Raw genomic sequence first — 12,703 nt, 5'->3', positions numbered from 1 at the left:
TACAGCAGCACCTTCGAGTGTCCTGACCAGCTGCGTCACCTTCTGGCATGGAAATTGCAAGGAATCTAACCGCAAGACCCGACAAAGGATTGTGACGACTGCTGAGAGGATCATCGGGTCTCTCCGCCACCCATCGGAGATACTTATCTCCTGGGCCCTTAGCATCGTCAATGACCCCTCCCATCCTTCCAACAATCTCTCTGACCCCTTACCATCAGGCAGGAGATACCGTAGCATTAGGAGAAAGACTGCTAGGATGAGAAGCAGCTCCTTCCCACAGGCCATGAGGCTACAGAACTCCCTGCCACCACCCAGGTCTCATCACGTATCAGGTGCCAGTAGTGCTATACTGTTTACTTTTTAACTTGTGTCACAAGTGCACCTAATTATTTGTTAATTTACTAGAGGTATATTACTTTATGTGTTATGTGTGAGTGATATGTACGGTGTTGTGCAGCTTGGTCCAGAGGAATGTTGTTTCATTTGGTGGTATGCGAGTGTGCAGCTGAGTGACAATAAACTTGAACTTGAACCAGAACGAGGGATTGAGTGGTTTCCTGGTCCGTCGCTGCCCCCTGCTGACAGTTACCTGAACATTCAGCTGTTGCCCAGTCTCCATCCGCCGCAGCAGCGTCATGAAGGTAGCGGCATGGACATTCAGCTGATCAACCTGGAAAGGGAGAAGACCGCGTCACACATCAGCCGACAGACCTGCTCTCGAGCTTTGCTACAGGAAAGCCGTAGGCATCAGAATACTCCGCCTCAGAGGGCAGCTGGAGTGACTCCATCGGGAAGTGCCATTATAAAGACCAACAGCACTTCACCTTTCTTAGAAGTTTGATGGATTCAGCACGTTGACTAACTTGTATAGACATACAGTGGAGAGATTCTCAACTGGTTGCAGCTCAGCCTCCCCATCACTGAGCTGCCACAGGAAAGCAGCATCCACCATCCAGACCATATCCTTTTCTTGTTGCTACCATCGTAGAGCAGCACAGCGTTGTTGTGGTCAGCATAACGCTTCACAGTACAGGCAACCTGGCTTCAGTTCCCTCCAGTGTCCATAAGGAATTTGTAACTTCTCCTTGTAGCTGCGTGGGTTTCCTCAGTTACCTCTCTCCTGCGACCTATGGGTGACTGCCTACCTGTAACTCCTATCTACCACCTCCTCATTCTCCCATGAGCCAATACTTTAAAATGCATCATTTATATTCCTGTGAAAGCCTGCAAGAAAACAAATCTCAGGATAGTATATGGTAACATATACATCCTTTGAAAATAAATTTCCTTTGACTTTGAAGTTAAGGAAGAGGTGGTCATGACCTCTCTCGGCAGTGCAGTTGAGTCCATGCTGGACCCCATGGGTTATTCCCATCTCCCATCTCCAGCCTTACGTCTCCTGCTCTTCATGCAATTCTGTCTCAATGTGTCAGAGTCAGAGCCTCCCAGCATGGAAACAGGTCCCTCAGCTGACCAGACGCCAAAGGTTAATCCGTTACTTACATCAATGACCAACACAGGCCGAGGATGTGCTGGAGACAGTCTACACCTCCAACAGCAACACATGCCCACAACTCACTTACACTAACCCATAATGTCACTGGAATGTGACTGTCCACTCTGTCTATACCTTTCATACATCTCTATCAAGTCACATCTCATCCTCCTACACTTCTAAGAAAAAAGCCCTAGTCCACTCAAGCTTTTCTCATAAAACATGCTCGCTTGTCCTGGTAAATCTCCTCTGCACTCTCTCTAAAGCTTCCAGATCCTTCCTACAATGAAGCAACCAGAACGGAACACAATACTCCAAGCATTTTATGGAGCTGCAACGTGACCTTGCGACTCTTAATCTCACAAGTTTAAAAAAACACTGAATTGAAATTTTCAAGCCATCAGTCATTCTCCCCAGGGTGGAACTGTCAAGCAGTGGATGGATAGTTTTAAGGAGAGGAGGACTTTTAAAGATGATGTGTAGGACAATTTTTTTTTATATACATGGAAGAGTGGTAGGTTCCTGGAATGTACTACCAGGGGAGGTCGAAGCAGATTCAATATCAATGCTTCTAGAGGAACTTAGACAGGCAGGGTGTAGAGGGACAGGAAACTGTGTGGGCAGATAGGATTAAAAAATAGCTTTATTTGTCATGTGCACATCAAAACATACAGTGAAACACATCGTTTTGTGTCAAATCAGATCAGAAAGGATGGTGCTGGGCAGCCTACAAGTGTCTCCGTGTTTCCAGTGCCAACACGGTATACCACAATTCAATAACTCTAACCCTTACAACTTTGGACTGTGACAGGAAACCAGAGTATCTGGAGGAAACCAATGCAGTCACAGGGAGAACTTATAGACAGTGGCAGCAGCCAAACCCCGATCAGTGCCAGCTGGCGCTGTAAAGCATTGTCCTAACCACTACACTGCCGTGTCACTTCACTCCCAATTTTCCTGGTATCTGGCCATAAGACCATAGGACACAGATGCAGAATGAGACCATTCAGTCCATCGAGTCTGCTCTGCTATTCAATCATGGCTACTTTTTCCTCAAACACATTCCTGTAACCCTTAGTCCCCACACCATTCAAGAACCTATCACTCTCAGGCTAGTGGAGCAGGGTTATCAGTCACAGCCTTTGCCCACTGGCACTTACCAGCTCATCAACTGTCCTCTGGAACAGAGCGCCATGTCTCTTGGCCTTTATGTGAGTGAGAATCTCCTGGAGATGATCTCCCTGGTCTTTATGTCGCACCAGTCCACAGACAGGGTCAGGCAGTGCCTCGCACCCCTTCAGCTGAAGGCACAACATCCAGAGTTTAGTCAATAGACACAACAATCTATGATAACCGATGTCATTGAGTCACAGAATACCACAGAACTGAAGTAGGCCCTTCTGCCCATCATGTCCATTCTGAACAATTAATCTGCCTAGTCCCATTGACCTGCAGCTGGACCATATCCCTCCATCCCCTCCTATTCACGTACCTACCCAAATACCTCCTAAATGTTGAAATCAAAGCTGCTTCCACAATTTGTACTGGCAGCTCTCACCATCCTCTGAGTAAAGAAGTTTACCCCATGTTCCCCTTAAATATTTCACCTTTCACCCTTAACCCATGACCTTGAGACCTAGTCTTACCCAACCTCAGTGGAAGAAGCCTGCCTATATTTACCCGATCTATATCCCTTGTCAAGAGGAGGGGGAACATCTGTCATGGGCACCAGGTGGAGGGAACATCTGCATTGGTCTAGCCGTCAAGGAGAAGGAACATCTGTAGTAGTCACCAGGTGGAGGGGGAAGAGGGAACATCTTAAGCACAAGAGATTCTGCAGATGCTGGAAATCCAGGACAACACACACAAGAAACTGAAGGAACTCAGTAGGTCAGGCAGCATCTATGAAGGGTAATAAACAGTCAACGTGTTGGGCAAAGGCCCTTCATCAGGACTCAGGGAACATCTGTAGTGATCACCAGGCGGAGGGTGAGGGGATGAGAACTTCTGTAATGATCGCTGGGGAAACATCAGGAACACGTCAGAAAAACTGAGCTGATTTACCTTCTGAGTCTCCCTTATTTCCACCTGGAGGGAAGTAGGAGACCAGATCGGTCGGTTCAGGGCAAGTCCAGGCGAGGATTTTGTGACACTCAGCTTACAGCTGCTGGCAAAAGTACAAAGTAGATGATCAGTCCACCTGTGTTGGAGGCTGTGGTGAATGGACAAACAACTAGAACTACAAAGAGATGGCCCTTTGCATGAACTACCACAGAAACACAAAGTACACTGCAGATGCTCTGGTCTAATCAACACGTACAAACAAGCTGGATGAACTTCTAGCTGCCTATCACCTCTCTCGTGATTCTGCTTTCTTCTACTACCCATAGTGTTTTCCCCTTAGATTCCTTCTTCATCTCTCCTGCCTATCCCCTCCCTGCTTCCCCTCCCCCACCCCTTGACCTTTCCTCTGATAGGTTTTTCATCTGGCACCTTCTCCCCCACTCCACCTTCTTTATAGGGCTCCTGCCCCCTCCTTCTTCAGTCCTGACGAAGGGTCTCGGCCCGAAACATTGACTGCTCATTTCGACGGATGCTGCCCGACCTGCTGAGTTCATCCAGCTTTTTTGTACGTGTTGATTTGACCACAGCATCGGCCGTGCACTGCGTTTACTATTGTAAATTGTCTCTAGTTAAAGGTCAAGAACAACATCCCCCATTTCTTTTTACAGCTGCGCAGATCAACCATTGGTCTGAGCAGGAAATTTTTACAAGGCCTGAAAACCGCATGGAATGTTATATAAAAGAAAATTCCAGATGAGCAGCAACGAAGGCTGTGTGTGTGGGTGCATTTCAGTTACTGCGTGGCCAGGCACAGTGCAGGTTAGAGGGGACAGTGGTTCAGGATTAACTCTATTCACCATACACATTGATATGCATTAGGAATTTGCTGTAGTGTGTTGGTCTGGACAGAAGCTGCAACAAAAAGCAACAATATTCAGCAGTTTGATAGACATCTATAAGATTATAAGGCTAGCAGGAAGGATTTTAAGAAAGAAATTAGAAGAGCCAGAAGGGCCCATGATTCAGCTTGCACCATTTGACAGGGTCCTCCACCAGGGCCCTGTATTCATCCTCCTGTCCTCCCTTGATACACCCAACTATTGCTGAGTGATCAGAGAATTTCTGTAGGTGACATGACTCAGTGCCGCATCTCAAGTCTGAGGTATACAGGGAAACAGGATGGGAGCCAATAACTAAATAACACTGAGAAGAGGAGATGTAGAATCCTGGAAAGTGAGTCTGTAGGTTGTGGAATCAGTTCAGAGATGAGTGAGGTTACCATGCTGGTTCAGGAGCCTGACGGTTGATGGATAAAAACTGTTCCTGAAGCTGGTGGTGTGAGTCCTGTGGCTCCTGTATATCCTGCCTGATGGCAGCAATGAGAAGAGAGCGTGGTCTGGACAATGGGGTTCTTGATGATGCATGCTGATTTTATGTGGCAGTGTTCCTCGTAAATGTGTTCAATGGTGGAGAGGACTTTGCCGAGAATGGACTGGGCCACATCGCACTCTTTTTTTAGACTTTTCTATTCCTGGGCTTTTGTGTTTCTATACCAGGCTGTGATGCAACTAGTCAGGGTACTCTCCATAGTGCACCTGTAGAAGTTTGTCAAAATAATGTGTCACACTGTAGATAAAAGCCCCTGTAGAAATACCGGTTATTTTTATATACAATCATGTTTTAACTATACAACATCAATACGACTCTGGCCAACGCACTCACCTGAAGAAATCTTGACAGATCTTCCCTTGCGACCTTTTCAGTTCTGCCCGCAATCCCTGAGAAAGAGAGTATTTTTAAATCCATCACTTGTCACACATAAGACCATCGGGCCATTCAGCCCATTCACTCTGCTCTGCTATTCCATCACGGCTGATTTATTTTCCCTCTCGACCCCATTCTCCTGCCTTCTCTCTGTAACCTTTGATGCCCTGACTAATTAAAAATCTATTAATCTCCACTTTAAATATACCCCAAGATTTGACCTCCACAGACATTTGTGGCAATGAATTCCACAGATACACTACCCTCTGGCTAAAGAAGTTCTCCTCTTCTCTGATGGACATCCCTACAATCTGAAGCTCTGCCTCTGGTCCTAGACTCTCCCACCATAGGAAACATCCTCTCCACATCCACTCTATCTGTAACCTCTGGTCCTAGACTCTCCCACTATAGCAAACATCCTCTCCACATCCACTCTATCTAGGCCTTTCAATATTTCAAAGGTTTCAAATAAATCCCCTCTCATTCTTCTCAACTCCAGGACCAGAGGCATCAAAAGGTCTTCATTTATAGAACATAGAAAACCTACAGCACAATGCAGGCCCTTCGGCCCACAATGTTGTGCCAAACACGTCCTTACCTTAGAAATTACCGAGGGTCACCCATAACCCTCTATTTTTCTAAGCTCCATGTACCTATCCAGGAGTCTCTTAAAAGACCCTATTGTTTCTGCCTCCACCACCGTCGCCGGCAGCCCATTCCATGCACTACCACTCTCTGAGTAACCAAGTCATTGAGTATATTTAAAGTGGAGGTTGATAGGTTCAAAATTAGTTAGGGTGTCAAAGGTTACGGGGAGGAGGCAGGAGAATGGGGCTGAGGTTGAAAGTAAATCAGCCATGATGGAATGGCTGAGCAGACGCAATGGGGAGAATGGGCTAATTCTGCTCCTAGGTCTTATAGCCTTATGGCCTTATAGCCTTACTGCTCTAATCTAATAATAATAATAATAATCAATAAGTGGGTCTCTGCAAGTCTGCTGTAGAGGTCGAGGCCCGTCTCTGTAGGCCTGAACCTGTTGGGGTGGGCGAGTCCCAGTCTCTACTGGCCCAAGTCCGCTGGAGGCTGGAGGTCCATCCTGGAATTGAGGGACTGTGTAAGTGGGAGGGAGAAACGAGCTTGTTTTGCTGTTGTTTTCTACTGAACGCTATGGACATGTTATGTTAAAGCCAGAATTGTGGTGACATTTGTGGGCTGCCCCCAACACATACTTTGTTGTTTACATGAACTATACATTTCTCTGTATGTTTTGATGTACATGAAAATTAAATGTGAATTTTGAATCTCTCACTCTCTGTAATTTTTTATCTGACCTCTCCAACACCTCTCACTCCACAATTCTGTTATCTTCTTTCCTCGCCATCAGTCACCTTCTGCCCCTCTTCATCCTCCTGGTTAATCACATCATGAATTAGATCGAAAGTGCAAAGTTTAAAATAAATTTATTATCAAAGTACATATATATCACCAAATACAACATTGATACTCGTTCAGTAAATACAAGAAACATGATAGTATCAATGAAAGACTGCACCCAACAGGATGGACAAACAACCAATGTGCAAAAGACAACAAACTGTGCAAATACCAAAAAAGACAAAATAATAATAATAAATAAATAAGCAATAAATATTGAGAAGCTGAGGTGAGGAGTTGTTGCAAGTGAGTCCATTGGCTGTGAGAACAGTTCAGTGTTGTGGTGAGTACAAAGTTCAAAGTATAAAGCGAAGTATTTCTACTATATTCCACCTTGAAATTCATTCTACAGGCAGCCACAAAAACAATAGAATCAATTAAAAAGACAAACAAACATTCTGTGTGTAAAAAAAGAACAAATTGAACAAAAAATTTAAAAATAAACAAATAATACTCAGATCTAAACCTCACGAAAGTGAGTTCACAGAAATGAAGCCAGTTCACACTACAGCTAGTCCAGGAGCCCGTTAGTAGTAATGTTGAGTGAAGTTATCCCCTCTTAAGGTGCTGTAAGTGTTGAGTTCTCAGGATGTGTGGGCAATGAAATACTCCTCTGTAACTCATCAACAAGCTCATGGCCTCGGCGAGAGACCTCTGCAAGGCTTCAGTCTTTCACCTGCCTGCCAGACAGACTGAGTGAATAACTCCCTTGTCTCACCTCCCACCCCTGTGAACAAGGAACCAGAGATACATGAGCCAATTGTCACTAAAGGATCAGAGATAGGCAGGATCAGTAACTTTAAACTTCAGAGGATCTGTCCTGGGACCAGCATAACAAAGAAGGCAAAACAGACCCTTCTTCTTCCTTTTCAGAGACTTGGCATGTCAGCCACAACCTTGACAAACTTCCAAAGATGCGCAGTGGAGACTATCCTAACTGGTTGCATCACAGCCTAGTATGGAAACGCCAATGCCCAGGAATAGAAAATGTGGTGGGTACGGCCCAGTCCATCACAGGAAAAGCCCTTCCTACCATTGAGCATATCTACAAGGATTGCTGCCACAAGAAAGCAGCATCCATCACCAAGCCCAGGACATCTGAGATGTCTTCCTTCAAAGAACAGGCCCACCAATTCCCACGGCTATCTTGACTATACCTCTTCTCACCCGATTTCCCGTAAAAATGCCATTCCTTTTTCTCAGTTCCTGCATCTCCAGCACATCTGTTCCCAGGATACAACTTTCCTTTCCGGGGCATCGGAGATGTCCTCCTTCTTCAAAGAAAGGGTTTTCCCTTGCTCCACCATTGATGGTGCCCTCACCCGCATCTTCTCCATTTCCTGAACATCTCACACCATCCCCCTGCTGCCTTAACAGTGGTAGAGTTCCTTGTGACCTTACCTACCACCTAGCACCTCCAGCTAGCCTCCTTTGCCTCCCCCCACACTATTATTCTGATGGCTTCCCCTTTCCTTTCCAGTCCTGATGAAGGGTCGTGGCTGAAACGTTGACTGTTTATTCAGCCTGACCTGCTGAGTTCCTCCAGCATTTTGTATGTGTTGCTATCCATCATTAAGGACCTCCACCATCCAGGCCATGCTCTTTTCTCACAGTTATCATTGGGCAGGAGGTACAGATGCCTTATGCCTCACACCACTACAACCATCCAGCTCCTGAACCAGTGTGGATAACACTGAACTGATGCCATAAAAAAACAGACTCACTTTCAATGGACTCATTCACCTCATGCTTTCAGTATATTTTACTGCACAATTTGTCTTCTTTTGCATATTAGTTGTTTGTCAGTCTTTGTTTATGTTTATAGTTTTTCATAAATTCTTTTGTATTTCTTTAATTTCCTGTAAATGCCTGCAAGAAAATGAATCTCCGGTTAGTGGATGTTGACATATATGTATTTTGATAATAAATTTACTTTCGACTTTGACATTAAGTGCGTTGACAACGTACCTCAATCACCTTACAGCTCTTTGCCTTCAACATCTTCAATTCTTCAATCATGATGTTTTCCTGGAACATCGTGGGAAGAGCTTGAATAACAAGCAATTTCATCTTTGTATTGCATCAGGAAAATGGCCAGCCTTGACCCACAGATGTTTCTGCAAAGTAGTTTGCTGTTGGAATTGTCTCACTGACCATCTCCTCCATATTCTCCCACATTCTTCCATCTCAAACCTTTCCCCAGTTCCCTCTGAACAATCACACCATAAGACCATGAGACATAGGAGCAGAATTAGGCCATTCGTGGGACTGTTCTTGTACATCAGTCTTCACTGAGGAAGACACTAGCAGTGTGCCAGAGGTCTGTGAGTGTCAGGGAGCAGGACTGAGTGCCATTACTACTACAAAGGAAAAAGTGCTGGGTAAACTAAAAGGTCTTAAGATGGATAAATCACCTGGACCAAATGGACTACACTGCAGAGTCCTGAGAGAGGCTGCTGAAGAGATAACGGATGAATTGGTCATGATCTTTCAATAATCAGTTGATTCTGGCATGGTCCTGGAGGACTGCAATATTGCAAATGTCACTCCACTCTTTAAGAAGGGAGGAAGGCAAAAGAAAGGAAATTATAGGCCAGTTAGCCTAATGTCAGTGGTAGGGAAAGTGCTGGGAGTCTATTATTAAGGATGAAGTTTCAGGGTACTTGGAGACTAATGATAAAATAAGTCAAAGTCAGCATGGTTTCTGTAAAGGGAAATCTTGCCTGACAAATCTGTAAGAATTCTTAGAGGAAGTAACAAGCAAAGTTGTCAAAGGAGAGGCAGTGGATGTAACTTACCTGGATTTTCAGAAGGCATTTGACAAGGTGCCACATGTGAGGCTACTTAACAAGATAAAATCCAATGGTGTTACAGGAAATATACTGGCATGGATAGAGGACTGGCTGACAGGCAGGAGACAGTGAGTGGGAATAAAAGGGGCCTTTTCTGGTTGGCTGCCAGTCACTAGTGGTGTTCCTCAGGGGTCAGTATTGCAACCGCTACTTTTCACATTGGTTGTCAATGATTTAGATTATGGAATTGATGGCTTTGTGGCAAAGTTTGCAGATGATACGAAGACAGGTGGAGGGGTATGTAGTACTGAGGAAGCAATGCGATTGCAGCAGGACTTAGAGAAATCAGAAAAACAGGCAAAGAAGTGGCAGTTGGCATACAGTGTTGGGAAATGTATGATAATGCATCTCAGTAAAAGGAACAATACTGCAGACTATTATCTAAATGGGGAGAAGGTTCAAACATCAGAGGTGCAAAGGAACGTAGGAAACCTCGTGCAAGATTTCCAGCATGTTAATTTACAGGTTGAGTCTGTGGTAAAGAAGGCAATTGTAATGTTGGCATTTATTTCAAGGGGATTAGAATATAAAATAAAGGAGATAATGCTGATGTTTTCTAAGACACTGGTCAGGCCACACTTAGAGTATTGTCAACAGTTTTGGGCCCCATATCTCAGAAAGGATGTGTTGTCATTGGAGAGAGTCCAGAGGAGGTTCACAAGGATGATTCCAGGAATGAAGGGGTTAACATATAAGGAGCGTTTGGCAGCTTTGGGCCTGTACTCACTAGAATTTAGAAGAATGCAGGCGAATCTCATTGAAACTTACTGAATGTTGAAAGGACTAGATAGGGTAGATGTGGAGAGGATGTTTCCTATAGTGGGAGTATCCAGAACTAGAAGGCACAGCCTCAAAATTGAGGGGTAACCCTTTAGAAAGAGTAAAAAGGAATTTTTTTAGCCGGAGAGTAGTGAATCTGTGGAATGATCTGCCACAGACTGTGGTGGAGGCCAAGACCAGGGGTGTTTTAAAAGTGAAAATTGGTAGTTTCCTGATTGGTCAGGACATCAACGGTAATGATGAGAAGGCAAGTGCATGGGGTTGAGTGGGATCCGGGATCATCCTCGATGGGCTGAGTGGTCTAATTCTGCTCCTATGTTTTATGGGCTTAGATAAGGGGCCCAAAACAACTCACAATACGCCTAGTGTGTTCTGACCAATGCCTTATAAAACTTCACCATTACATTCTAAAAGTGAATGCTAACATTGTATTTGTCTCCCTGACCACCAACTCTTCCTCTTCCTGCTAGTTAGCCATTCGGGAATCTTTCAGCCTCTCCTTAATGACCCCTAGGGGTAAATCATGCCTGGTGCATATTTCTCTCATTTGAAGGGGAGGTTTAGTGGGTGCAGACATTATGGACTGAAAGGCCTGTTCTGTTACTGCATTACTCTATATTCTAATACGGCCGCACACAAAAAGCAAGGATGTGAGGTTGAGATTTTGTAAGTCATTGGTCAGACCACACTTGGAGTATTGTGAATGCTTTTGGCGGCCCTTATCTAAGAATGGATGTGCTAGCAATGGATAAGGTCCAAAAGAAGTTCACAACAATGATTCTGGGAAGGAAAGGGTTATTGTATGAGGTGAGTTTGATGGCTCTGAGTCTGTACTTGCTGGAGTTAGAAGAATGAGGGAGAATCTGATTAAAACATCGAGAATTGAAAGGCCTCGGTATAGTTGATGTGGAGACGATGTTTCCTATAGTGGGGTAGTCTAGGATCCGAGGGCACAGCCTCAGAGTAGAGAGATATCCAATTAGAATGGAAATGAGGAGAAATTTCTTTATCTGGATGGTGGTGAATATGGAATTCACTGCCAAAGACAGCTGTGGAGGCCAAGTCACTGGGTATATTTAAAGTAAAGCTTTATAGGTTCTTGATTAGTCAGGGCATAGAAGGTTACAAGGAGAATGCAGAACAATGGGATTGAGAGGGATAATAGATCAGCCATGAAGCAATGGAGGAGTAGACTCGATGGGCTGAATGGCTTAACTCTGTTCCTGTGGTTATATAGATCAGACCTTGCACAGCTATCCGGTGGTCCCCAACATCAGACACAAAATTTCCCTTATCGACTTGCTGCCTTTCCCCATCACCATCCTGCAGGTGAACATGTATAACTCTAAATCCTGCTCAATCTCCACCTATTCCCCTTCACATAGAGCACTCCAGCTGAGAAACAGGCCCTTCAGCCCATCTAGTCTATGCTGAAGCATTAATCTGCCTTAATCCCATCTACCCACACCAGGACAACACCTCTCCCATGTGCGTATATATCTAAATTTTCTTAAATGTTGAAATCAAACCCGCATCCACCACTTGCACTTGCAGCTTGTTCCACACACTCACCATTCTCTAAGTGAAAAAGTTCCCTCTCAGATTCCTCTTAAATATTTCACTGTTCACTCTTAACTATGACCTCTGGGAGGCCATAACAATGTAAAAATCCAGCTACGTTACGCACCTCAAAAATCAAAGCGTCTTTGGAAATCAACTGGTTTTGAGCCTCATGAATCTGTTTCTGGAAGACAAAAACATACACGGAAAGAAAGCATTCATCATATAGAACAGCAGATTGCTTATAAGGTGACCCATTGCTCCTGGTTCCAAAGAAGACGACTCAGTCTCTGCCTTTATAACATAGCACCATGTTGGATTCTGATGTTTTAATCCAAGGTTCTTTTGGAGGTCAGCAAAGAGGCATAAAATTTATTGCTTCACAATCATTTCACTTAAGCAAGAAAATTGAAAAATGGACAGGTGACTTGGGTTAGTAGCAGAAAGTGGAGAAGAAGCAAAAGATGAAATTAATGGTGCAGCCTCATGGGCAGCTTTTTATATACTCAATAGATAAGGAAGATTCCTTTCAAATTTGCAGTTAAGAATTCACCAATCAGGAATCCCCTATTCAAATATACCAAGAGAAGCTTCCAGAGCTTTCCAGAATCATACAAACATAACCATTAGGAGACACACTAAATAACTGCATATAAATACCATGACCACTAGGGGACACACTGAACAATTGCATATACACACTGTGACCACTAGGGGACACACTGAGCAACTGCATATACACACTGTGACCACT

The 12,703-nt window shown here is 44.4% G+C and overlaps 1 protein-coding gene across 1 annotated transcript in view; it reads right to left on the bottom strand.

Annotated features, from left to right (window-relative positions):
• mrvi1 (murine retrovirus integration site 1 homolog) overlaps positions 1 to 12,703 on the bottom strand; it is a 619,638-nt gene that overhangs the window by 464,646 nt on the left and 142,289 nt on the right. Inside the window, exons 11-16 of the mRNA XM_059976243.1 lie at positions 12,077 to 12,133; positions 8,726 to 8,785; positions 5,282 to 5,337; positions 3,560 to 3,659; positions 2,656 to 2,796; positions 590 to 670 (exon numbers count right to left, since the gene is read on the bottom strand). Of these exons, the coding sequence (XP_059832226.1) occupies positions 590 to 670; positions 2,656 to 2,796; positions 3,560 to 3,659; positions 5,282 to 5,337; positions 8,726 to 8,785; positions 12,077 to 12,133 (495 nt within the window). The remainder of the gene's footprint in view (positions 1 to 589; positions 671 to 2,655; positions 2,797 to 3,559; positions 3,660 to 5,281; positions 5,338 to 8,725; positions 8,786 to 12,076; positions 12,134 to 12,703) is intronic.

Source organism: Hypanus sabinus, chromosome 7 (genome assembly GCF_030144855.1).
Source record: "Hypanus sabinus isolate sHypSab1 chromosome 7, sHypSab1.hap1, whole genome shotgun sequence".
Lineage (NCBI taxonomy): Eukaryota > Metazoa > Chordata > Chondrichthyes > Myliobatiformes > Dasyatidae > Hypanus > Hypanus sabinus.
This window is presented reverse-complemented; position numbering and strand designations above follow the sequence as displayed.